General features: G+C 44.6%; 1 protein-coding gene across 2 annotated transcripts in view; it reads left to right on the top strand.

Moving 5' to 3' along the window:
* LOC100195256 (vacuolar protein sorting 41 homolog (S. cerevisiae)) overlaps nt 1-27,600 on the top strand; it is a 30,382-nt gene extending 2,782 nt beyond the window's left edge. Inside the window, exons 2-28 of one of the 2 annotated variants that reach the window (XM_014157693.3) lie at nt 11,701-11,739; nt 13,460-13,567; nt 14,995-15,072; nt 15,164-15,238; nt 16,400-16,462; nt 16,628-16,693; nt 18,276-18,395; nt 18,618-18,831; nt 18,948-19,045; nt 22,095-22,224; nt 22,375-22,490; nt 22,633-22,689; nt 23,247-23,308; nt 23,471-23,552; nt 23,761-23,853; nt 23,988-24,115; nt 24,239-24,383; nt 24,691-24,732; nt 24,828-24,878; nt 24,984-25,121; nt 25,433-25,487; nt 25,692-25,832; nt 25,933-26,069; nt 26,404-26,503; nt 26,628-26,672; nt 26,825-26,904; nt 27,027-27,600. In XM_014157693.3, coding sequence (XP_014013168.1) covers nt 11,701-11,739; nt 13,460-13,567; nt 14,995-15,072; nt 15,164-15,238; nt 16,400-16,462; nt 16,628-16,693; nt 18,276-18,395; nt 18,618-18,831; nt 18,948-19,045; nt 22,095-22,224; nt 22,375-22,490; nt 22,633-22,689; nt 23,247-23,308; nt 23,471-23,552; nt 23,761-23,853; nt 23,988-24,115; nt 24,239-24,383; nt 24,691-24,732; nt 24,828-24,878; nt 24,984-25,121; nt 25,433-25,487; nt 25,692-25,832; nt 25,933-26,069; nt 26,404-26,503; nt 26,628-26,672; nt 26,825-26,904; nt 27,027-27,107 — 2,544 coding nt within the window. In that variant the 3' untranslated portion in view covers nt 27,108-27,600. 2 annotated transcript variants of the gene reach the window in all.
* Nucleotides 27,601-27,836: the final 236 nt, after the last annotated feature.

Below are 27,836 nucleotides of genomic sequence, written 5' to 3'. Positions count from 1 at the left end.
CCAAAATTGACTACAAAGTGTAAACGGGATCATTTTGGTCATAAAGTCAGTCTCGTCCAAAACAGAGATTTGCGAGATGATAGGAAAAAATTGTGTCACGGAATGAAGGTGCCTACAGTTTTCTGTGGGTTGGATTTATTTTAATCCTGCCCACATGCCCACAACTGGCAGCGCCCAAGTAATCGCCAATTCGCAGCGCACCTACATGCGCGGCGATAATAATGCCCATGGTGAATTTGGTGTAACATTAACTGGCCCGAGGCCTCCCGGGTGGCGCAGTGGTCTAAGGTACTGCATCGCAGTGCTAGCTGTGCCACCAGAGACTCTGGGTTCGAGCCCAGGCTCTGTCGCAGCCGGCCGCGACCGGGAGGCCCATGGGGCGACGCACAATTGGCCCAGCGTCGGCCGTGTTAGGGAGGGTTTGGCTGGCAGGGATATCCTTGTCTCATTGCGCACTAGCGACTCCTGTGGCGGGCCTGGCGCAATGCACGCTGACCAGGTCGCCAGGTGTACGGTGTTTCCTCTGACACATTGGTGCGGCTGGCTTCTGGGTTGGATGTGCATTGTGTCAAGAAGCAGTGCGGCTTGGTTGGGTTGTGTTTCGGAGGACGCATGGCTCTCGAACTTCGCCTCTCCCGAGTCCGTACGGGAGTTTCAGCGATGAGACAAGACTACCAATTTGGATACCACGAAATTGGGGAGAAATAAGGGGGTAAAAAAAATACCATTAACTGGCACAATAAGGATATTAAGAGACCATCAGTAAATTGCACAATGTACATGGGACAATATTTTAAAAGGTCAATAGCTCCAAATTTCGATGATGTAACCCTTTACACTCTTTCCATACAGGTTGAAAATGGCAGATTTGGGCACTGATAAATGCCTGAATTGGAACCCAGTGGCTGTACAGTAACATGCTGTATATGACCTCAGGCTCTGCACTTCACAGCGCTGTATGGGTTTTGACTGACAGTCGTTCTGAACTTGAACACTGCGTGCGACAAGAAGTTGCACTCATCCCTCCCACTAAATGGGCAGCTTTAGCACATTTTTGTTGATTCAGTGAAGGAAATGCTGTATATTAAGAGGACTCGGTGTATTTTGAAAGACGAGATGTTGAGGATTATAATAAATACTGCTTTGTCATACCAGCAAGCCAAGCACTAGTAAGTCCAAATGTGCACTTCACATTTCGATATCATAAAATTGTATTGCGCCATACCCTGGGTTATTCTGAAGAAAATGTGCCTATGCTTGCAGTGGTGACGCATCTTCCGGGCACCTGGGGCAGAGCTGTTGCCTGTTTTGCATGTTATTTTGTCATTAATTTGAGTCACAGTTTGCAAACAATAAAAAAATTGCCAAAGATTTACATTTGAAGTGCCCATCCAAGAAGGCTCAAGGTCATTGGCCACAGATAAGATTATGTAAAATCACAACAAGTCGGAAATTGCAAATTCAACAATGAGTGGTTTGGAAAGAATCAGTGGCTAACTGCAGGCGTTGCAAAGCAATCACTTTTTTGCTTCCCCTGCTTGCTATCCGGTGGAGAGGGTGTGTGGTCCATGCCTGGGTTTTAGGATTTAAAACATCTGTCTGAATGGGTCTCTCTTCCAAGCTTAAAGGATAAATATTCACACGCAACACCATGGGCCAGAAAAGGTTGAATACATTGGCCATGCTGTCAATCCAGTATGACTTCTGCAGTGTTCAAAACAACTGGAAACTGGGAATTCTCAGACATCCGCTCTGACTTAGCCTACTGTTCTGACTTGGAGGTGTACATGTAGCCTATAGCCTGTTTTATAGAAATATCATAATTGAATATTTTAAGCACTTTCACTGTCTGCCTATATGCCCCCTTTATTTATCCTATGGTTCTGACTTGGTATACAGGGAGAATACTGTAAGAACGGCCCATGTTCGATATTCTGTCGCTGTACGTTTCAAAGTGCTGAACAAATCGTTATATTGACTACGTCCGTCTTAGCTCGCTCATTGTCTTAATCGAAATTACGACTTGCCTCTTATCGGCCCATGTTCGGAATTCTGTCGCTGTTCATTTCAAAGTGCTGAATAAATAGTTATAATGACTACGTCCATCTTAGCTCGCTCATTAATGTCTTAATCTAAATAACGGATTGCCTCTTATCATCATCCCCTTATGCCATAGTTTGTACATCTCAATTGTTAGTAGAAACCACATTTGTTGAAGCAAGTCAGCCATGTCAGCGATGTTTTTTTTTTAAGGCAGTAAATGAGGCTGAATGAACTGTTTGGCTGCCAGACGAGGCTCCGCTGATAGCCAGGTGTAGCAGTGGTAAGGTGTTGGGACTGCTGATGGGACTCTGCTGTTGGGACAGCTTTATGTAGGCCCTAACAGTTTGTGGGCACCGTTTGTCACCATTATAGTGAAATGAATGTATTGTTTAGTGTTGTGTGTTCTTACAGTGTGCTCCCTGTACAAGTCAGAACCGTAGGATAAATAAAGGGGGCATATAAACAGACAATGAGAGCTCTTACAATATTTGATGATTACATTTCTCTAAAACAGGTTATAGGCTACATGTGCATCACCAAGTTAGAACAGGAGGCAAAATTAAGAGGTGAAAATATACCAAATTATTAGGGTGAGGCACATTGAACGCCGTTTGGGTATTTGCGTGTCAAAAAAGATACACGTCACACAACACTATTTAACGTGTTAAATCAGCTTTTAATTTAACACGTCAAATAACACAATTCTATTATAGTATGTTGTGTGTGCTGAATTTGCACATGCAAGCCAAGCGCCAACACTACTATCAGTAGCACTGTCAAAGTTGTACAAAAAAAGTAGCCAAACAAGCACACACCGGGCCACGAACGGGCCACGAATGGGGAAAAATGTAACTTAGAAGAAAAGATAACCTAAATTGATTGTCAATCAGTCTTTATACACCTGTGAAGTGTACCAGTCCCTCCTGCAGCAAAGCACCCCCACAACAGGATGCTGCCACCCCCATTCTTCACGGTTGGGATTTTGTTCTTCGGCTTGCAAGCTTCCCCCTTTTTCCTCCAAACATAACGATGGTCATTATGGCCAAACAGTTCTATTTTTGTTTCATCAGACCAGAGGACATTTCTCGAGAAAGTACAATCTTTGTCCCCATGTGCAGTTGCAAACCGTAGTCAGGCTTTTATATGGTGGTTTTGGAGCAGTGGCTTCTTCCTTGCTGAGTGGCCTTTCAACTTATGTCGATATAGGACTCGTTTTACTGTGGATATAGATACTTTTGTACCCGTTTCCTCCAGCATCTTCACAAGGTCCTTTGCTGTTGTTCTGGGATTGATTTGCACTTTTCGAATCCAAAGTACTTTCATCTCTAGGAGACAAAACGCGTCTCCTTCCTGAGCGGTATGACGGCTGTGTAGTCCCATGGTGTTTATACTTGCATACTATTGTTTGTACAGATAAACATGGTACCTTCAGGCGTTTGGAAATTGCTCCCAAGGATGAACCAGACTTGTGGAGGTGTCCAGTTTTTTTTCTGAGGTCTTGGCTGATTTCTTTTATTTTCCCATGATGTCAAGCAAAGAGGCACTGAGTTTGAAGGTAGGCCTTGAAATACATCCACAGGTACACCTCCAATTGACTCAAATTATGTCAATTAGCTAATCAGAAGCTTCTAAAGCCATGACATAATTTTCTGGAATTTTCCATGCTGTTTGAAGGCACAGTCAACTTAGTGTATGTAAACTTCTGACCCACTGGAATTGTCATACAGTGAATTATAAGTGAAATAATCTGTCTGTAAACAATTGTTGGAAATATTACTTGTCATGCACAAAGTAGATGTCCTAACCGAAACTATGGTTTGTTAACAAGAAATTTGTGGAGTGGTTGAAAAACGAGTTTTAATGAGTCCAACCTAAGTGTATGTAAACTTCCGACTTCAACTGTATCTCCCTTGTTTATTACATTTATTTATGCAGCAGCATGCAAGACATTTTTGGACTTACCTTGTGAAAGTGGCGCAGCGTTCCTTTTTGGGCAAAATTTGTCATCAAGGTCTGGCATTCTCTGGATTCATGGTGGGAACTTGGGGGGGGGGGGGGGCGACGACGACACACACACACACACACACACAGCCACTCCATTGAATAGCAGGTTAGTGGTTGCTTTGCAATGCTTGCAGTTAGCCATTGATTCCTTCAAAACAACTCATTGTTCAATTTGCGATTTCCAACTTGTGTAATCTTCATGGCCAATGAGCACCAATTCATTTTATCTACAATTTCTCTTCATTATTTCTCTTCATATGACAAAGATTAAAAAGGATTTGCCAGTAGATTGTCAACTTTATTCATGATGATGACTGCTAGCTAAGACTTTGGAAGTAAGATGCTGACATGATCAGTCCAATTAACGTGATTTGACCTTCATTTTATCTGTGGCCAATGACCTTGAGCCTTCTTGGAAGGGCAATTGTAATATAAATCTATAGCAGGACCCAAAGGACTGACATTTTGGATGTCTACCCTTGCTAAGGACTTAAACTTGCTGACGACGTACTGTCCCCATTAGTGACAGAACACTGAGTCAATCACGGCGCAATGCTCCTATTTTCTGCTGGCTCGCCCCACCACCACAGAAAGCACTGAGCTAGGCTGAAACACCTGCATTTTGGAGCTGCCTTACTCAAGAAAACAAAAAAGAGACCGTGTGTATGTAGCTTTATTAACTGAATTATATATTTTTTTACATTGCTTGCAAACTGATATGTGACACGCTCTGCCCTGAATGACGGGTCGCCACTTCTCATGACTCTTTTTTTTTTTGTGCACCAAAATTACGATTTGTTTCCCTGAATTGCCTTGTGAAAGCCTAACACTGTCATATCGTATTTTCTAACTTCGCTAGTCATGTTGGCGATGTAACAACAAAATTGTGCCCACCTGACCCAGATTGCGATTTATAATGGACACAACAGTAATTATATGACGGCAGGGATGCAAGGTTGTGTTCCAAACAAAACAATTACAAGTTTGCTTGTTTTAATTCCTCAATGGCACATTGATTAGAGCTAATAGAAAGCACCTTACAGTTGTAGAGTCTTCTTTCAGTCATAAGTGCATTGAAATGACTTAGGAAACACTTTAGAGTGGCTACACTAGTTAGTCCTTTCACTCAAACCCACTACATATGTTTGTCTTATGTTGCACCTACAACATATCTTCCAGGAATATTCTTATCATGTTACTGAATGTATCCAGAGTATTTTAAGATTTCGTTCACAAAAAGTATATGTAGAATCCACATACAATCAATAGGGTAATGTTTGGATTCTATCTAGTTATCTTAACCTTTTGGTCTAATAATTTCCCCATAATTTACAAACTGTTCCCTTTCAATCGCTACCATGGTTATGCATATGCTTTAAATATTTTTTCTGTAAGACAAGTCAAACCAACTTTGCCACGGTTGCACACCAGCCGGTTGAAGCTAATTGGCGAAATCATTTGACTAACTCTTCCTACCTGCGAACACACACGACACCCACTTCAATCAAACCACAGTCATGGCTGCTTGCATTTCTTAAAGGGCAATTTCACCACTTTTCATCCTCATTTTGTAAGGCTCTGGGTGTAGTGGGTGCGAAGGAAGCAGGAAGCAGAGAGTACACGATAGTGCTTTATTTGCACACACGGCGAACATAAGCCACCCCACGAAAATACAGGGCGCACACAAAACAAATGCCCCAAACACTGGGGACTGAAACAGTCCGGAGAAAACCCATGACCGAAACACGTCAGACACAAGTGTGCACAGTAGCAACACACAAACAATCCCGCACACAGAGCAGGTGGGCCTACTGGCTAAAATAACCCGACTAATCAGCCTAACACAAAACAGGTGAAACCAATAAACAGAAAGGGGGAAAAAAGGGAATCTGTGGCAGCTAATAGGCCGGTGACGACAACCGCCGAGCACCACCCGAGAAGGAAGGGGAGCTACCTTCGGTAGGAGTCGTGACCGTACCCCCCCGACGTGTGGCTCCCGCAACATGCGCCGACACCGGCCTCGAGGGCGACCCGGAGGGTGAGGAGCAGGGCGATCCGGGTGGAGGCGATGGAAATCCCTCAACAGTGACGGGTCCAAGATGTCCCCCACCGGTACCCAGCACCTCTCCTCCGGGCCATACCCCTCCCAGTCCACGAGGTACTGCAGGCCCCTCGGCCAGCGTCTCGAGTCCAGAATGGCCCGTATAGTGTACGCCGGGGACCCCCGATGTCCAGAGGGGGCGGAGGGACCTCTGGCACCTCACCTTCTTGCAGGGGACCAGCTACCACCGGCCTGAGGAGAGACACATGAAACGAGGGGGTAATAGGAAGGGAGTTGTAATCTATAACACACCTCGTTTATCCTCCTCAGGACTTTGAAGGGCCCCACGCGCTGTGGCCCCAGCTTTCGGCAGGGCAAACGGAGGGGTAGGTTTCGGGTGGAGAGCCAGACCCTGTCCCCCGGTACGAACACGGGGGACTCACTGCGGTGGCGGTCAGCACTCTTCTGCCGTCCACCGCCTTGCTTGAGGGATTCCTGGACGGCTCTCCAGGTCTCCTTGGAGCGCTGCACCCACTCCTCCACCGCAGGGGCCTCGGTCTGACTCTGGTGCCATCGTGCCAGGACCGGCTGGTAGCCCAAGACACACTGAAATGGTGATAGGTTTGTAGAGGAGTGACGGAGTGACGGAGTGAGTTCTGGGCCAACTCCGCCCATGGAATGTACCTAGACCACTCCCCTGGCTGGTCCTGGCAGTACGACCGCAGAAACCTACCCACCTCCTGGTTCACTCTCTTCGCCTGCCCATTACTCTCGGGGTGATAACCGGAGGTCAAGCTGACCGAGACCCCCAGACGCTCCATAAACGCCCTCCATACCCTGGACGTGAACTGGGGACCTCGATCAGAGACGATGTCCTCCGGCACCCCGTAGTGTGAGCCCACCAAATCAATTGATCACGAACACCAAGTGGCACGTACTTGCGACCCGTGGGACACTGTGGAGGCGCAGGTTCCACCCGTAATGCCGGCTCGATGTCCGAGTCCACCTCCCTTACCACCGGTGCCACCAGCCTAGAGGCTGGAATGATGGGAGTAAGATCGATGGGCCGGTCCTCCGTGTCATAGAGACGGGACAGCGCGTCGGCCTTCGTGTTCAGGGAGCCTGGTCTATAAGAAATGGTGAACCTGAATCAGGTGAAGAACATGGCCTACTTTGCCTGACGCGGATTCAGTCTCCTAGCTGCCCGGATATACTCCAGATTCTGGTGGTTGGTCCAGATGAGAAAAGGGTGCCTAGCCCCCTCAAGCCAGTGTCTCCACACCTTCAGGGCCTTTACCACCGCTAACAACTCCCGGTCCCACACATCATAGTTACGCTCCGCCGGACCGAGCTTCTTCGAAAAGAAAGCGCAGGGGCAGAGTTTCAGTGGTGTACCCGAGCGCTGTGATAGCACGGCACCCATCCCAGCCTCGGACGCGTCCACCTCCACTATGAATGCTAGAGAGGGGTCCGGGTGCGCCAACACGGGTGCATCGGTGAAAAGCACCTTCAACGTATTGAAGGCTCTGTCAGCCTCTGTCGACCACCGCAAACGCACTGGCCCCCCCTTCAGCAGTGAGGTACTGTGGGCCGCTACCTGGCCAAAACTCTGGATAAACCTCCGGTAGTAATTGGCAAACCCTAAGAACCGCTGCACTTCCTTCACCGTGGTTGGAGTCGGCCAATTACGCACGGCCTTAACGCGGTCACACTCCATCACCACCCCCGAGGTGGAAATGCAATAACCCAGGAAGGAGACAGCTCGTTTGCGGAACACACACTTCTCAGCCTTGACGTATAGGTCATGCTCCAGCAGTCTACCAAGCACCTTGCGCACCAGAGAGACATGCGCGGGTGGCGGAATATATCAGAATATCATCGATATAGACAACCACGCCCTGCCCGTGCAGGTCAATGAGAATCTTGTCTACAAAGGATTGAAAGACGGCTGGAGCATTCTTTAACCCATACATCATGACGAGGTACTCATAATGACCCAATGTGGTACTAAACGCGGTTTTCCGATCGTCTCCATCCCGAATACGCACCAGATTATACGCGCTCCTGAGGTCCAGTTTTGTGTAAAACCTTGCTCCATGAAATGATTTGCCGTAGCGATGAGAGGTAGCGGGTAACTAAACCCCACCGTGATGGCATTTAGGCCTCTATAATCAATGCACGGATGCAGACCTCCCTCCCTCCTTTTTTTTCACAAAAAAGAAACTCGAGGAGACAGGTGAAATGGAGGGCCGAATGTACCCCTGTCCCAGAGATTCCGTGACATATGTCTCCATTGCCAACGTCTCCTCCTGTGACAATGGGTCCACGTGACTCTTGGGAAGCGCAGCGTTTACCTGGAGATTTATCGCACAATCCCCCTGTCGATGAGGTGGTAATTTAGTCGCCCTCTTCTTACAGAAAGCGATAGCCAAATCGGCATATTCAGGGGGAATGCGCACAGTGGAAACCTGGTCTGGACTCTCCACCGACGTGGCACCGATGGAAACTCCCTGAACACTCCTCTGACCACCCCTGGAGAACCCCCTGTCTCCACGAAATCCTGGGATTGTGACTAGCCAGCCAGGGAACCCACCGGAAACGCAGGCGAATCGATAAGGAAGAGACTAATCCGTTCCTTATGATTCCCCTGCGTTACCATGTCCAGTGGAACCGTGGCCTCCCTGACCAACCCTGACCCTAATGGCCGGCTATCTAAGGAGTGCACGGTGAGGGGGGGGGGGAAATCTATCGGCACTAGAGGAATTCCCAGCTTGATGGCGAGTCCGCGATCCATAAAGTTCCCAGCTGCGCCTGAATCGACTAGCGCCTTATGCTGGGAAGAGGGAGAAAAGTCACGAAAACAAATAAATACAAACATGTGACCAACAGGGGGTTCTGGGTGAGTTTGGTGCTGACTCACCTGGGGTGACCGAGAAGTGTTCTGCCTGCCCTCTCGACTCCCAAACTGGCACCGGTCGGCCGTGTGTCCTCTCCGACCACAGCTGGTGCAGGAGGAGCCTCCGCCTCCGGTACCCCTCGGCACGGTCCCCCCTAACTCCATAGGAATAGGGGCGGGAGTGCTAGGAGGTGGAACAGACAGGACCCTTTCCGAACGCCCACGGGCAGCCAGCAGATTGTCCGGCCGGAGAGACATGTCTATCAGTTCGTCGAGGGAGAGAGCGGTGTCCCGACACGCTAGCTCCCTGCGGACGTCCTCCCAGAGACAACACCGGTAGTGGTCTATCAGGGCCCTGTCGTTCCACCCAGCCCCAGCGGCCAAGGTCCGGAACTCCAACGCGAAGTCCTGCGCGCTCCTCGTCTCCTGCCTAAGATGGAATAGTCGCTCACCCACCGCTCAGCCCTCCGGAGGGTGGTCAAATACGGCCCGAAAGCGGCGGGTGAACTCTGGATAATGATCCCTCGCCGAGTCTGGGCCATTCCAGACCGCGTTGGCCCACTCCAGAGCTCGACCCGTCAGGCAGGAGACGAGGACACTCACACTCTCCTCCCCCGAGGAAGTAGGTCTCACGGTAGCCAGGTTCAGCTCGAGCTGGAGCAGAAATCCCTGGCACCCAGCCACCGCTCCATCGTACTCCCTCGGGAGCGCAAGACGAAGCACGCCGGAGCCAGACGCAGGGGGAGGAGGTGGACTCGTCGGAGGAACTGGAGGTAGAGAGAGGAGACCACTCCTCCCATCGGTCCATTCTCTCCATCATCTGATCCATTGCCGATCCTATCCGATGGAGAACGGTGGTATGATGGAGCACGCGTTCCTCCATCGAGGGAAGGGGGGTGGCAGCTGCTCCTGCTGACTCCATTCAGAAGGTGCGGGATTCTGTAAGGCTCTGGGTGTAGTGGGTGCGAAGTCAGGCGCAGGAAGCAGAGAGTACAGGGTAGTGCTTTATTTGCACAAACAGCGAACATAAGCCACCCCACGAAAATACAGGGCGCACACAAAACAAATGCCCAAACACTGGGGACTGAAACAGTCCGGAGTAAACCCATGACCGAAAACACGTCGGACACAAGCGTGCACAGTAGCAACACACAAACAATCCCGCACACAGAGCAGGCGGGCCTACTTGCTAAAATAACCAGACTAATCAGCCTAACACAAAACAGGTGAAACCAATAAACAGAAAGGGGGAAAAAAGGGAATCTGTGGCAGCTAATAGGCCGGTGACGACAACCGCCGAGCACCACCCGAGAAGGAAGGGGAGCTACCTTCGGTAGGAGTCGTGAACATTTGCATTATGTCCAGCACAATACCAGTGTCAACATGTGAAAATGGTGCATTTCTAGGTTTTGGAGAAAAAAAATACGATTTAATTAATATCCCATCATGCTTAGGGTCATGTATAAAAAATATTGGGCAGGCCATTATTTTGCCTACCATGGCTATGCCCCCATAGGAGGACAAATGTCCCTCCCCATCCACGGGGCTATGTCCCTCCCCATCCACGGGGCTATGTCCCTCCCCATCCACGGGGCTATGTCCCTCCCCATCCACGGGGCTATGTCCCTCCCCATCCACGGGGCTATGTCCCTCCCCATCCACGGGGCTATGTCCCTCCCCATCCACGGGGCTATGTCCCTCCCCATCCACGGGGCTATGTCCCTCCCCATCCACGGGGCTATGTCCCTCCCCATCCACGGGGCTATGTCCCCATAGGAGGGCTATGCCCCCATCCACAGGGCTGTGCCTCCATAGGAGGGCTATGCCCCCATCCACAGGGCTGTGCCTCCATAGGAGGGCTGTGCCCCCATCCACAGGGCTGTGCCCCCATCCACAGGGCTGTGCCTCCATAGGAGGGCTGTGCCCCCATCCACAGGGCTGTGCCTCCATAGGAGGGCTATGCCCCCATCCACAGGGCTATGCCCCCATCCACAGGCCACTGAATGGTTTGATGAGCATGAACTATGTAAACCATATGCCTTGGCGGTCTCATTCACCAGATCTCAACCCAATTGAATACTTAGGGGAGATTCTGGAGCGGCGCCTGAGACAGCGTTTTCCATCAACAAATACCAAATGATGGAATTTCTTGCGGAAGATTGGTGACGCATCCCTTCAATAGAGTTCCAGACACTTATAGAATCTATGTTAAGACAATATGTGTTGGTGTTTCCTTTATTTTGGCAGTTATCTGTATGTAGACACTGGTTTGGTGCTGGAAATGATGAATTTGAGGTTAAAAAGTGGCGGATTTGCCCTTTAATGAACCAAATCTAAAACCAGGCCAAATCAGGAAGTGCAGTTGCCCTTTTAAACCCTTACCATGTAGCCTACCCATGTTTGTCCTCTGTTGTGTGCCTTCCTTTGTTTGCTGAAATCCATACTTTTTAATAAAACTATAATAAAATACAACCACCGACTGTTTCCTCGTATCAACTGAGAGCGACTCGATGTAGTCGGAGGTACACCCCGCCCACTCCCGTCTCAGCTCAACTCCGTTGATGTGAAGTACATCATGGAGTTGAGTTTGACAGATAATTAGCCAAGTAAAATTCAAACCAAACTGGTCTAAAGCAAACATTGCATCCATAATGTAATGTCATTTTTGCTTTAGAGCTCTCTTGTCTTTTAATAAACATGATTGTATGTCTTCTAGGGAAGAAAACCAAGTGAAGAATCCACAGATGACTCTGAGGTAAGATACTGTGTGCAAACTATGTATATGGCCCGCTAATATAAAGTGGAAGATTTTGATTAATTTTGGCTGAAGTAATTGGAGAAAATGTATGTGCTGTCTGTGCATTTATTCTCTTCCCACCTGTAAACAAACAACGTTTTTTTTTACAGCAAAAGCAAGGCAGATTTAGAGAAATGTTATTATGCAATTTTCCAGATGTTGTGAAAATTGTCTGGATTAACAGCAGAAGATAAAATGTCTGACCATGTCAGAGACGCATGCAGTTGTGAAGTACACTGTTGCACCACACCTTTTGATTCTGCATACGTTTGTATCATCCAGCTCCTGCAATTGTGCGTCTGGGAATCACTAAATAAAATATAGCATGTCAGACTGCTAGGGAGGGTGAGGAGCAGCCTGTCTTTAAATGATACAGAGAATGAAATGTAAGAAATAGCCAGTACATTGAGCAATTCCACCCCCTACTCCCCAAAGAAAAACCATTCCGAATGGAGAAAGAAAATCTTCACCAGTAAATGAAAAGTCTGCCTGCCCCCTATCACCAGTTCACAAACAGAATCCTCTCTGCACACTAACACTCACAGGTAAACAAGCACCTGGGACTGCATGATTGTATGTCCCCTCTGAATCGCTACAAGCCCCCGCTTATTTAGTTATTGTGGTGTAGCTTGCCCATTCGCTAGGCACCTGTCTCTGTGAGTGGGTTGTCAGTAGACTGACTTGATGAATGAAGTGAGAGTGTAGCCTATGTTCTGAAGGCTTTGCCAGAATGGCTAGATCGGAACCAAGTTACATACTCCCACCAGTCCCTTGGTTCATGCTCTTTAGACAGATTCACGTTCACTTGATTGTGTCCCCCATGGGCTGTTGTAATATGACTTAACAATCAGACCCTTGATTTAGCATGCCCTCTAAACATTTAGCCTTTATTAATATATATTAATTGAAATGTGGTGTTGTGGCAAAGTCTCATTAGCCTAACAAAAAGGAAATTTACCACACTAACAAACGTCTGAAAAACGGTGCCTGTAGACCCTCTATGGGGTGTAAATTTGTTGTTCTGTGTTAAAGCTTTGTAAAACTGTGACAAATGCCCATGCATTAGAAATTTCACAAGGGAATAAACAGGAAATAGACATGCTGGTGTAAAGTGGGAAAGGATGGTTCTTGTAAATTATATTCTTTCCACACACTGAACCCCCCCCCCCCCCCCCCACACACACCTTCTCCCATAGTGCTGATAATAGCAGTCTTTGTTTTGTGTTGATGCACCATATAGACGGCCTCAGTCTATGCAGCATTGGTTATAAACTGGGTTATGGGGAATATTCAGGCTGTGACAGCAAATGTACAACAGGAGAATATGGCAGCAGCACACATGCTTGGGGTTCCTAGGAGGGTTGTAATCAATTTATGTTCCTGGGACAGTGTGGCACAGCCAGTAGAGAGAGGAAGGATGATCTGGTTACAGATGGAGAGTGGACTGGCCTTGGACATTTATTTGTGTATCTAGAAACATTTACCTTGCTGATAGTGAAAGGGAATTTTCTATGGAAATTTTGTATTGAATTTCCTACCTTGCTGATAGGGAATTCCCATACCAAATTCAGATTCCCTATCAGCAAGGTGAATGCATGAATTGGTGCCAGTGTAATATTCTGTGTATTATAGATGAGTTATGCTGGATTGTTTTAACTGAATCCCTCTTTCAAACTAGGAAGAGGACAGCGAGGAGGAGCCTAAGCTGAAGTATGAGCGACTGGCCAATGGGGTGACTGAGATTCTCCAAAAGGATGCTGCCAGCTGTATGACTGTCCATGATAAGGTACAGGTCCTAACCTAGCAGAGCTTTTCAGGCTAAACTACACTAGATTTAAAATGTCATTGTTTACGCACGTTTGCTATATTCAATGTCGGTTAGCATTTTCTTTCTACAATATGGAGAGGCAGGCCATTTCTTTCTCACCCTCCACTCATCCCTTTCACTCAGGGAGGTACACATCAGCCGCCGCCGGCCATTTTCTTTATCCCTTTCTTATTCAGTTTCTTTCAGCTTTTTGCTCCCCTGTTCTCTTTTTGAACGTTTCTGTTTTTCACCGGGCCATCTCTGAGCTGGATGGCTAATCGTTATGGCACCGAGTGCACTCATGCACGTCTGAACAGAGGACGAGTCATACCTGGTTATGTCTGCTCACCTGATGTTTTATTAACCACTATTGATTTTCACTTATTTATTTTTTCTCTCCTCTCTTTGATCCTATAAAAAAAGCAATCGTGCCAGAGTGAGAGACATTGCTGTGCAGAAATTCCACATTTTACCCAACGTTCCTTCTTGCCGGTGTTTTAGTGCTTGTGTTTACCGCCTGCCAGCTCTGCTACCTGTACTGTGACAAACCCCCTACCCAGCCAACCCCCAGCACCTTTAAAACCACCAGCACTCCGCATTGCCCGATGTTGCCTCATATTTACAGTGCCTGAATTGGAATTTAATTTGAACAATTCCATTCTAATAAATCCTTTTTAAAAGTCACTCCGCCTCGCAAGGTTGACCCCTTTTATTTATTTATTTGGGGTATTTTATTTGGGGAGATTGCAGGGGCTCTGTCTGACATGCTCAGCTGTGCCTGTAAATATACGCGTTTCATTATAGGCTGCACTGAAGCATGGTGGGCTCACCGCACACACGGGAGGAAGGGGAGAGGGATTAGGGGGAGGGGCTCGAGCTGGGCCTGTGTGGAAGAACGCACACTTAATCTAATGCCAAAAAGCCTCCCAGTTTTTTTAATAATTTCTTGTCCCAGCGGACCTACACATACAAACTCTCTCGCACACACACACACACACACACACTTCAACACACTCACATACTGTACAGAAGCAGGAAACGTGGGAAACCAGTTGCTGCTCTGTAGAAAATAATAGCTTTATGGTGGGCAGGAGAGGCGGTGGTTGGGTTGCTGGCGACGCAAGGAGAAGCCAGATGTACAGCGCATTTATTATGTTTAAGCGTTTTAATTTGAGAGACAATACCATTTCACACTGTCTGCTTTAATAAACAGGGTTTTCCCACCCTCTGTAATTTCACAGTTTTTGCCCCAGAGCCCACTGATTCCACCCCGCTACTCGCCTCCCCCAGCTATGCTAGACAGTGCATTTTTAATCCTCTTGCCACAGCTTTCACCAGTAGTACGCATTTTTGCTAAAAAATCTTGAATTGTCCTAAAGATTAATCTCAGGTTCATTCCATTTCAGTTCCTTGCACTGGGCACTCACTTTGGGAAGGTTTTCCTTCTGGACATCCAAGGAAATCTGACTCAGAAGTTTGAAATTGTAAGTACTCAACTCAATTCCAAATAATCACCTGCTCTCAGAACGTTCCCAGTCATTCAGTGTCAATGTTGTTGTGGTGGTCTCTCCTCAGAGTCCAGTGAAGATCAACCAGATCAGTCTGGATGAGAGTGGAGAGCATATGGGGATCTGCTCTGAAGACGGCAAGGTGAGATCATCTCTCTGCTCCAAACTGGTGGCAGTACAGAACGAGTGACACTCCACTGGGCACAGATGTCAATTCAACGTCTATTCCGCGTTAGTTCAGCGTAAATTCATTGAAATTACGTGCAAACAACGTTGATTCAATTAGGGAATAGGGTGCCATTTGGAATGTAGCCTAGATCTCTGCACCACCATTAAGTGGCAGGGTGTAATATGTTGAACATCACTTTGCATTTACCATGAAATTATACAATGTGTTGAACTCATTTCATCAATGCCAAAAGCAAAGGATATTCTTGTTCATATTTAGAATTTAATGGAACTTGTTGCCTGGAGAAAGGGAATTTAGAAATATGGTATGTGCCTCAGTTCCCATATACGTTTTACAAACCAGAAGCTTTATCTTCCTCATACCTGTTTACTTTCATACATCTACAAATGTATAGGGTTTTGAACAAGCACATGTTCATGTTCTAAGGGGAAAGACTCTCCCATCTGTCTGCCTGGCTGTCAGTCATCAGGTCTCTATGGATACCCACTCAGTGCTCTCTACCTTCTTGTTATCGCTCCTCTCCTGATCATTATTACCATCCTTCATGGATCCTGCAGTCCAGATATGCTCTCTGATATCGCCTCCTCGCTCGCACTCCAGCGGCAAAACAAGATCTTGTCGCACAGAAAGTGGCGTTGACAATTAAAATCGACACCGCTGCAGTTGTTCATCCTCGACCAATTCAGTTTGCCATTAATCTGTGTCAATCCCTTCAAATAATCCTGAATCATCTATGGGATTGAAATTGGAGAGTGAAAAGGGCTTGATGTTTCTTTTTGAAACTTTCTTTTTGTCTTTTTTACATTTTTTGACTTTTTTGACTCCCAGACAGTCAGGCTGTGGTACAGTGTAATTGTTACATAAGGTGTTGAGGTAACTATAGTAACTGCGGCTGTGGTAAAGCCAAAGATTAGGACACTCGTATCAAAGCACCAGAGGGTTCAGAGATTCAACCTGGCCACTAATTGGTGACCCAGTGGAAGGGTAGCAGTGATCCAATCAGTCTTGCTGTCCAGAACTCCCCCTGCATACACAAGAGTGCCTCAGAAACAGCTGCAAACACAGTACAGATTTATTTTTTTATACTGACATTCTACACTTTCTCTATTGCAGGTTCAAGTGTTTGGACTCTACACAAGGGAGGGCTTCCATGAGAACTTTGACTGCCCTGTCAAAGTAAGCTGATGTCAAATACATGTACTTCTGTTAACTTCATACTTTTAGTTGAGAGTATGTGTACGAGGTGGTATACTAATATATTGAGTGCATCTCAAGATAGCCCCATCATTGCTTCTAAACTCTCGATGCGTTCTAAATGGATCCACTTGCCATGTTCTCCAGGTGGTGGCGTTACACCCTCGGTTCAGCAGTTCAAACTACAAACAATTTGTCACCGGAGGCAACAAGGTGAGATTTGAAAGGTATTTTTCAATGTGATTAAAGTATATAGCCCATCTCAACAGTGTTAGCGGTGTAGTTGAAAACTGTTGAGCATTAGCTAATGTGGATAGAATATTAGCCATTGTTTTTCAAAATGAATTTATTTAGATTTTGTTCTTGTGAGCCTCCTCCCTTGTGTTTGGCTGATGGCTGTGCACACATACTGTAGGCCTTTGCTGGGTGGTGTGAAAGGCTCTTACTTTCCCCTGTCTCTCTTCTGGAGTGCACTCCGGGGAGAACGGCCCATTTTCACAAAGTGCTGCTCGCTCAACAATGTTTGAAAGGCAATGCTTTACAAGCACACCAAATAGATGTCATTATCAGGAAGGCCCATAGTCTTAGGGTCCTGGACCAGCAGGCACACAGCAGTTTCTTCTCTAATTTGTCTCAGACTCAGAAAACACTTGATATATATTAGGTATTAATGTTCCCTTTTGAGTTACGAAGACTGCAGTCTGCAGCATCACTTAGTATAAATGATTAAAATAGACCAAAAATCTATACAGTACTGTATTTCAATGACCATTGGAGAGAAAAAAACAAGCTGTATACATATCTACAGCACTGGTGAGAGAAAGCTTCTGGAATCATCCAATCCACCTTTCTTTTCTTATGAAACACTCATTGTTAGTGTAACCATTTTCTTTCAATTGGTACTGATTTCTTTCCTCTCCCTGTTCTCAAGACCCTCCATAAAGCGCCCTGTGATGAAAATCAATAAGCCTCAACTGGAGCCACATCCTGTCAAAGGCAATTCAATTCTGTCTCCACAGTTCTGCCAGTGTTATATCCTCTCTTTGTAGAGAACTGTTAACATTTTCAGACTTTTTGAATTAGAGAGGCCGGGGCTCTCTCTCATCTCACTCCCCAGAACATAATACCTATATGGTATTGTACATCCATCTGTATGACACTGAGAGATGCTTTTAAAGGGCCTGAAAGGCTTTTTATGTATATGGCCTTTGAGGTGACGCCTCCGCCGTCTACATAATGACTGGAAAGAGTGACTACAGCCATCGTTGTCTCAAAGCCGTTGACGAGAATCAAAGTGATTTCGAGAAATATGGCGAAGGCTTTGTCTGTCCAACCTACTGAAGTAATTAAGTAATCAGGAATTGATTTTGTCTCTTTTTTATTATGAAGGTGATCCGTGTTTCAAGACCACATCTTTAATGCAATCTTTAGTTTTCCCTTCCACTTCTTTTGTCACATCATGCCATACATACACACTGAATGGTTAGTTGAATCATGTGAAGACAGATCATGTCTGCTCACAGAGTTGAAGTAAGTTGGGAAACACAGTGTCTGTTTACTTAACGTTTATGATAAAGTTAAACACAATCCTCCCGCTCTGGGAGGCCCACTGACACGACAGACTACCCTCCTGTCCCTGTGCTCTACTGCCCTCTGGTGGTGGAAATACAGAACCACAAACCACCGCTCCAAGGACACGATTGTTTGTCTGTTTTTGAAACAGTGGTGCTGATTTGGATACCATTGATGACACACGTGATTCTGATGTGAGTTTTTTTTATGTTACCTTCCCAAGCTGCTGCTGTACGAGAAGAACTGGCTGAACCGCTGGAAGACGTCCACTCTGCACGAGGGGGAGGGCACAATCACTAACGTCCAATGGAGGGCAAATCTCATCGCCTGGGCCAACAATATGGTAAGTAAGGATAACCGTCAAAGCTACAGATACGTGGCAACAAGAAACATGGTGATTAGTTTATGTGGTTTAATATATATTTATGTATTTAAACATTATGATAATTTACTTTATTGTATCTGTTAGGATTTTTATTGCAGCATATAGCATGTCAACTTACATAGATTAGTTCATTAGACGTACAGATAGTGAACATGCTCTGTTTGTCTTGGTCTCTTCCAGGGGGTGAAGATTTATGACATCAGCACCAAACAGCGAATCACCAATGTCCTGCGGGATAACGTCAGCCTGCGGCCTGATATGTACCCCTGCAGTCTGTGCTGGAAAGACAACTCCACCCTCATCATCGGCTGGGGCTCCTCCATTAAGATCTGTGTTGTGAAGGAGAGGGGCCACACAGAGTTGAGAGACCTTCCTAGCCGTTATGTGGAAATTGGTGAGGACATGTATTGTAGATAACAAAATGTTTTGTAGAACTGTAATGTAATATAATGTGGGGGTAACGAGCATTAGTTTAGAGTTGAAGAAATGTGGGTTTCTTCTCTCTTGTAGTGTCTGCGTTTGAAACGGAGTTCTTCATCAGTGGCCTGGCGCCTCTAGCAGACCAGCTGGTCACCCTGTATTTTGTGAAGGAGAACTCTGATCACATGGTAATGTTTGGTTAGAAACAGTACATATGTTGCATGATGGAATGGCTTAAGTGGTCACAGCCATGGTATTTAAATGTTGATATTTTCTGTATGTGTGTGTTTACGTCTGTCTGTGCGCGCTCGCTGGTGCGTGCGTGTGTGCATGCATGCGTTTGTCTAAAGTGAAAGTATTCACACCCATTTTACTTTTTCCACATTTTGTTGTGTTACAGCTTGAATGTAAAATGGATTCACTGTTCTACACACAATACCACATAATGTCAAAGTGAGAAAAAACATTTTGGCATGGAAAGCTCAAATGTCTTCAGTCAAGTATTCATCCCCATTGTTATGGCTGCCCTAACTAAGTTCAGGAGTAAATATCACATAATAAGTTGCATTGACACATTCTGTATTCAATAATAGTGGTTAACATGACTTTTTAATGACTACCCCACCTCTGTATCCCACACATACGTAAGGTCCTTCAATCGAGTAGAGAATTTCAAGCACCGATTCAACCACAAAGACCAGGGAGGTTTTCCAATGCCTTGCAAAGAAGGGCAATGATTGGTAGATGTCAAAAAAAGAAGAAAATAAAGCAGACAGTGAATATCCCTTTGAGCATGGTTATGGTTATAAATTAGGCTTTGGATGGTCTATCAATACATGCATCCTTCCTAACTCAGTTACCGGAGAGGAAGGAAACCGCTCAGGGATTTCACCATGAGGCCAATGGTGATTTTAAAACAGTTAGAGTTTAAAACTTCTTATGGCTTGAATCCCGTTAGCGGGATCGATATGACAACAGCCAGTGAAAGTGCAGGGCGCCAAATTCAAAACAAAAATCTCATAATTCAAATTCTTCAAACATACAAGTATTATACACCATTTTAAAGCTTTACTTCTTGTTAATCCAGCCACAGTGTCTGATTTCAAAAAGGCTTTACGGCGAAAGCAAACCATATGATTATGTTAGGTCAGCGCCTATACACAAAAAAACACAGCCATTTTCCAGCCAAAGAGAGGAGTCACAAAAAGCAGAAATAGAGAGAAAATGAATCACTAACCTTTGATCTTCATCAGATGACACTCATATGACTTCATGTTACACAATACATGTATGTTTTGTTCGATAAAGTTCATATTTATGTCCAGAAATCTCAGCTTACATTGGCGCGTTATGTTCAGTAATGTTTTGCCTCCAAAACATCTGGTGATTTTGCAGAGAGCCACATCAATTTACAGAAATACTCATAAATATTGATGAAAATACAAGTGTTATGCATTGGATTATAGATGCACTTCTCCTTAATGTAACCGCTGTGTCAGATTTCAAAAAAGCTTTACCGAAAAAGCACACCATACAATAATCTGAGTACGGCGCTCAGACACAAAAACATGCCATACAATATATCCACCATGTTGGAGTCAACAATAGTCAGAAATAGCATTATAAATATTCACTTACCTTTGATAATCTTCATCAGAATGCACTCCCAGGAATCCCAGTTCGACAATAAATGTTTGTTTTGTTCGATAAAGTCCATCCTTTATGTCCAAATACCTCCTTTTTGTTCGCGCCTTCAGTTCACAAATCCAAATTCAAGACGCGCAGGTCAGACGAAAACTAAAAAAATCCCATTACAGTTCGTAGAAACATGTCACACGATGTATAGAATCAATCTTTAGGATGTTTTTATCATAAATCTGCAATAAAGTTTCAACCGGAGAAATCCTTTGTCTTCAGAAATGCAAAGGAACTGAGCTACCTCTCACATGAGCGCGCATGGCTAAGGCTCATGTCCTGCTGGCAGTCCTCTCACTCAATGAGCTCTTATTCATCCCCACTTCACAGTAGAAGCCTCAAACAAGGTTAAAAAGACTGTTGACATCTAGTGGAAGCCTTAGGAAGTGCAAAATGACCCCACAGACACTGTAGTTTGGATAGGCAATCACTTGAAAAACTACAAACCACTTCCTGTTTGGATTTTTTCTCAGGTTTTTGCCTGCCATATGAGTTCTGTTATACTCACAGACATCATTCAAACAGTTTTAGAAACTTCAGAGTGTTTTCTATCCAAATCTACTAATAATATGCATATCTTAGTTTCTGGGCGTGAGTAGCAGGCAGTTTACTCTGGGCACGTCAGTCATCCAAGCTACTCAATACTGCCACCATCCATAAGAAGTTAATGATTGTGATATGAGAATTGAGGATGGATCAACAACATTGTAGTTATTCCATGATACTAACTTAAATGACAGAGTGAAAATAAAATATGCATCCTGTTTGCAACACTTAAGTAATACTGCAACAAAAAAAATGGCAAAGAAATGTACTTTTTGTCTTGAATACAAAGCGTTATGTTTGTGACATATTTTCAAGCACGGTGGTGGCTGCATAATGTTATGGGTATGCTTATCATCTGCAAGGAGAAGGGAGATTTTTAGGATAAAAATAAATGGAAAAGAGCTAAGCACAGGCAAAATTCTAGAGGAAAAACCTGGTTCAGAATGCTGGAAGACAAATCCACCTTTCCACAAGACAAAACCTTAAACACAAGGCCAAATCTACACTGAAGTTGCTTACCAAGACGCCATTGAATGCTCCTGAGTTACAGTTTTGACTTAAGTCGGCTTGACTTGAAAATGACTGTCCTAGCTATTATCAACAACCAACTTGACAGTGCTTGAAGAATAAAAAAGAAAAAAAAGAATGGGGAAATATTGTACAATCCAGGTATGCAAAACTATTAGAGATTTGCCCCCAAAAACTCACCGCTGTAATCACTGCCAAAAGCGTTTCTAATATTGACTCGGGGGTGAATGCTTATCTAATCAGGATATATTAGTGTTTTATTTTTCATTGATACAATTTTTTACATTTTCGTCCAATTTAGAGTATTTTGAATAGATCGTTAACAAAAAATGACAAATCCATTTCAATCCCACTTTGTAATAAAAAAATAAAGTTTAGTGTGGATACTTTCTGAAGGCACTTTTATATACCATTTGTGTGTGTGTGTGTGTGTGTGTGTGTGTGTGTGTGTGTGTGGGGGGAGATCAGGAGGAGGAGTTCCGAGCGCGGCCTTGTCTGGACATCATTCAGCCTCTTCCAGAGGGCTACGAGGAAATCTCATCAGACGCCCTGACCGTCCGCAACTTCCAGGAGAACGAGTGTCGAGACTACCGACTGGGTGAGCCAATCAGAAAAGCCCCGGCAAACACTACTCAGTGACACTCTGTATTTACAGATTATTCTAGCTACTATAAACTACTGTGCAGGATATATCATGTACTAAAGATCATTCCAGCGTTCTCTGTCCTGTACCTTCATGTGTCAACAGAACATTCCCAGGGAGAATCCCTCTACTACATCATCAGCCCTAAAGACATTGTGGTGGCCAAAGAGAGAGACCAAGATGACCACATTGACTGGCTGCTGGACAAGAAGAAGTATGAGGTTGGTGTTTATAATCATCCAATCAAGCAGACTTCATGTGGGGACTTCGTATTTTGCTGTGATATATCTTCTGTGTTCAGTACTAATGCATTATAACTGTCGGCTGTTACTGTGTTACCAAAACGTATTTTCTCTCTCACAGGAAGCTCTGATGGCTGCCGAGATCAGCTTCAAGAACATTAAACGCCATGAAGTCCAGGTACTGTATAGGCATTGGGGTTTTGATATTTGTGCATCTGACTTTCTCACATTACTCACGATTCAGTCAGGATTATCCGTAAGCATGGTAGCACCCACCAAATACGTAACGTTTTACTACTTTAATACACACACAAGTGAATTTGGGGGACAATGTATATAAAGTGCTGTAATTTGTAAACTATTCACCTGATATGGATTAAAGCTGACATTCTGCACTTTAACCTCAGTCATTATCATTTCAAATCCAAAGTGCTGGGGGAAAAAATGGTCACTTTCCCAATACTTTTGGAGTTCACTGCATGTCTTCAAGCCTTGACACACTGCGATCCCTTAGTTTTCTAATGAAAATCTAAGACCTCTACTTTCTTCACTTTAAGTTAGATGGGGCTTTGGTTTTACAGGATTTCTTGACATTAATAATGAGTTACAGATCTGTTGAGGTCAAGGAAAAGAATGAAGTAGATTTTTGGAAACAACATTTGATGAAATTACAGAGGATACAGTCCATTACTCATGTTGTGTTCCCTCATGGAGTGTCTTTTCTTTTGTAATCAGAAAATTGGGATGGCCTACATCAATCACCTGGTGGAGAAAGGTGACTATGACACCGCTGCCAGGTACTACAGCCTTTTAGTTATTTCAGTTTAGTGTTTCTTCTGCAAAATACCAGTGTAAGGAGTAGATGTGGTGATTATTTTCTCTCTGCCTCACTCTCTCTCTCTCGTGTTCTCTCTCTCGTGTTCTTTCTCTCTCTCTCTCTCGTGTTCTTTTAAGTCCAGGAAGTGTCAGAAGGTGCTGGGAAAAAACATGGAACTCTGGGAGAATGAGGTGTACAGGTTTAAAACCATTGGGCAGTTGAAGGTGAGTCAGGCCACATTGTGACCTTGCAACTTGTGGGAAATTCTGGCATTAGAGACTTTGAGCAAGTTTTGGAATTAACAATACTCTCAGTATTGCCCTCAGTATTAACTGTTGTTGTAATTCTCTATCGTTTTCTTTCCCTCATATAACTCCCTCCCATCTCTCTCCTTTTGTTTTCCCACCTCTCCTCCTGTCTCTGTCTCTTCAGGCCATCAGTCAGTACTTGCCTAGAGGGGACCTGCGTCTCAGACCTGCCATCTATGAGATGATCTTACATGAGTTTCTAAAGTCAGACTATGAGGTATGTCTGTCTGTTCCTGATGGTCTGGTGGTCTTTTTACTGCCTTACATTATAACTCGTATTATAACAATTACTCAAGAAGAACCAAATTGAATAGCATTAACCAGCCTCTCTCTGCAACCTCTTTCTCCAAGGGCTTTGCCACGTTGATCCGTGAGTGGCCAGGAGAGCTCTACAATAACATGACCATTGTTCAGGCAGTCACCGACCACCTCAAGAAGGACCCCATGAACAGCACCCTGCTCACCACACTGGCTGAACTGTGAGTGACTCTATACTGGTTTGAGCATTTTGATTGACTTCATTACCTCTCAATTGCTGCAATCCTTATTTTCCTCTGAGATGTATAGTACCACTAAGCTGTGTGTTTCTTCTGTCCATGCAGGTATACATATGACCAGCGGTATGACCGAGCCCTGGAGATCTACCTGAGACTGAGGCATAAAGATGTTTACCAGCTGATCCACAAACACAACCTCTTCTCCTCCATAGAAGACAAGATTGTGCTCCTCATGGACTTTGATAAAGAGGTGGTTCGCCAGCACATGCACAATTGTTTTATTAAGTAGACTCCTTACTGTATCATAGGACCTTGCTACTGTTTAAGGCTGTGTTATGTGTATAATTGTCCTTACTTGAATAGTAATATCAACTTGCCTTTTTGAAAGTCAGTCTTTGAGTGCTTTAAACTGTGAAAAAGTCACGGAAACCCTGTCTTGAGTCCTTGTGCCTCATACACACAGCTCTTATTGCATTTGGATTGTCTGGCCACAAAGGTCATAAGTCACTTTGTATGTCTCCTTGTCTGAAGAATGGCCTTTTCATTTGTGTTGTCAGAAAGCTGTCGACATGCTCCTGGATAACGAAGACAAAATATCGGTATGTGTACTGGCTTCTCTTAATCTTTCTTGGGGAGTTTGAAATGAAAGCACATGCTGTTCGCTAATGATGATTCTGTCTTCAATGTTCTACAGATTGACAGAGTGGTGGAGGAACTCAGGAACAGGCCTGAGCTGCTACACATTGTGAGTCACACTACAAGTTCTTTAGTGATTATACGTTTTTAATTTCCTATGATTATCTTGATTTGAAAATTGTGTTTAACATGGCATTTCACCTTCTTCTCTCAGTATCTCCACAAACTATTCAAGAGGGACCACCACAAGGGTCAGCGGTACCATGAGAGACAAATTGGCCTGTATGCTGAATACGATCGGCCCAACCTACTGCCATTTCTGAGAGACAGCATCCACTGCCCACTAGAAAAGGTTCTGAGACACTTTCAAAACTGTGCTCAAATACAATTTTTGTTAAAAAAATATATATATTTCACCTTTATTTAACCAGGTAGGCCAGTTGAGAACAAGTTCTTATTTACAACTGTGACCTGGCCAAGATAAAGCAAAGCAGTGCGACACAAACAACAACACAGTGTTACACATGGAATGAAGTACATTTCTTCGAATTTAGATGTATAGTATCTTACCATGTATGTCAGATTACTACATTAGAAGAATAATGAATCATCTTACTTCTGAAACTCAAGTGTGTTGCAACTGCCTTCCCTATCTTTTTTTAGGCTCTAGAAATTTGTCAGGAGAGAAACTTTGTGGAGGAAACTGTCTTCCTGCTCAGTAAGTGTCCCCTTATAGTTTCTGTGACATTAATAACGTTAATGAATAAGCCATTATAACAGGTTATAAATGCTCATAAGTGCTTTATAAATTGTTAGAAATGCTGTTAGATATGAGGACAAGCTGAACTAAACCTCCAGCCAGTCAGGTAACTAATTGCATTTGGTCTGAGGAAACTGACCCACTGTAACTTGTCCTTCATAGGCAGAATGGGGAACTGTAGACGCGCTCTTCAGATGATCATGGAGGAACTGGAGGATGTGGACAAGGCCATAGAGTTTGCCAAGGAGCAGGATGACGCTGAGCTGTGGGAGGATCTCATCTCGTATTCCATCGATAAGCCACGTAAGTCACGTGAATACAGAAGCACTTTCAAATGATCAGGCCTACTGCATAGTGTTTCCACAGGTGTCATTTTAAGTTTCTGTCTTTTTCCTCTCTCAAGCCTTCATTACTGGTCTCCTCAATAACATTGGGACACATGTGGATCCCATTTTACTCATCCACCGCATAAAGGAGGGCATGGAGATTCCTAACCTCAGAGACTCACTGGTCAAGATCCTCCAAGACTACAACCTGCAGGTAGCCTAGTGGTTAGAGCGTTGGGCCAGTATCCGAAAGGTCACTAGTTCGGATCCCTGAGCCGACAAGGTGAAAAATCTGTCAATGTGCCCTTGAGCAATGCACTTACCCCTAATTACTCCAGGGTCGCCGTTGATAATGGATGACCCAGTCCATGACCCCACTCTCAGAGGGTGTCTAAGGGATAGTGGGATATGCAAAAAACACATTTCCAATGAAATAGGAAAAATATATCATTATTATATGTCAAAATATCTGCTATCACATAGTGTACCTAGAATATCACTGTAACAACAGCCTTGCCTTTAAACGTTTTTGTTTCACTGTCTCTCAGATCTTGCTCCGGGAGGGTTGTAAGAAGATCTTAGTGGCTGACTCGCTGTCACTGCTCCAGAAGATGCATAGGACTCAGATGAGAGGGGTCAGGGTGGATGGTGGGTAGTTTTTTGTTTTGTGTGTGGATGTGCAAACTGTGGAGTTGGAACATAATGACTTTGTTAAGCATTAGTTTTAATGTGTTTTTATTGTTTGTGTTTGAATTGTTGATTTCTTTTTCAGAAGAGAACATCTGTGAATCCTGTCACGCTTCAATATTACCATCAGGTGGGCTTACCTTATTTAGCATTATACAGTATAATGTTGCATATTCATATATAGTGTCTACACTTCAGTATTATAATTGGGATGCTTCTTACCATCATTGCATTTGAAGCTATTCAAAACACCTGCTTTCATGTTTTGCTCCTTTGGCGTAGATATGGCCCAGAACTTCAGTGTGGTGGTCTTCCACTGCAGACACATGTTCCACAAGGAGTGTTTACCTTCTCCTGGAACGGTAAGTATCTACCCCATCTCCTTTCATCCCCCTCTCTTTCTCACTTCATATAGAGTATGGACTTTCAGATGAGAGCAGCAGATTTCATGCCTAATATGCCTTTTGCCTTTCTCTTCTTTCAGATTCCTGGGGTCCAGTTTTGCAACATCTGCAGTGCGAAGCGGAGAGGGCCAGGAAGTGGGATAATGGAGATGAAGAAGTAACAGGAAATGCTCACCTTCCCATGCCATCACTTCATCTTTCCCCAGTTGGAGTGAATGGCAGTTAGCTTATTCCTCTGTCACAGTGTGCTCTGTTGTATCAAATGCATAATATGTTGTAATGTTGAAGGTAGACTCCGCGATATGACGTAGAGGCAGAAAGTAAACTGCATAGTGTGTACATTTCCGCAACAACTAAGAGCATTGAAGCACGAGGCTCAACTTCTCTGCTGTTTTGGCTCCCTGGCTACCAGGCTGTAACAGTGTGAAGCGAACCTGTGCAGAAACTGTGAGAGCGCAGTCTTGCATCTCGCTCATCCCAATATTTGTGGTGCTTCCTGTGGCCACGTCATTTCGTTGAGTCTACCTTTAACTGTTACTAAAATAAAATAAGAAATGCTGCACTATTTCCTCTTAATTCACTTCTTGCAATTTGCATTGAACCTCAATGATCAATGAATTTAGGATTCCAAATAAAAGGCTTTTGAAATCTCAATGTGTGTTAAAAGGGATCTATAATTTCCACTGTAGCTCATTAAATAATATACTGTATTTAGTAATGGACCTACAAATTCTCTACAAGAATAACAAGACTTTTGGTCTTCAGTGACTACATTTATTGGAAAGTATCACTTGTTCTATTGAGAAGGACTACACTCTGCTTAGAGAACACAGCCCCGTCTACAGCATCTTCAAACATTATTTTAGTTGGATATCCTTTTGTTGTAGATC

This window comes from Salmo salar, chromosome 19 (assembly GCF_965601325.2).
Source record: "Salmo salar chromosome 19, fSalSal1, whole genome shotgun sequence".
NCBI classification, from domain to species: domain Eukaryota; kingdom Metazoa; phylum Chordata; class Actinopteri; order Salmoniformes; family Salmonidae; genus Salmo; species Salmo salar.
Note: the sequence above shows the minus strand (reverse complement) of the source record. Positions and strands in the feature narration are given on the sequence as shown.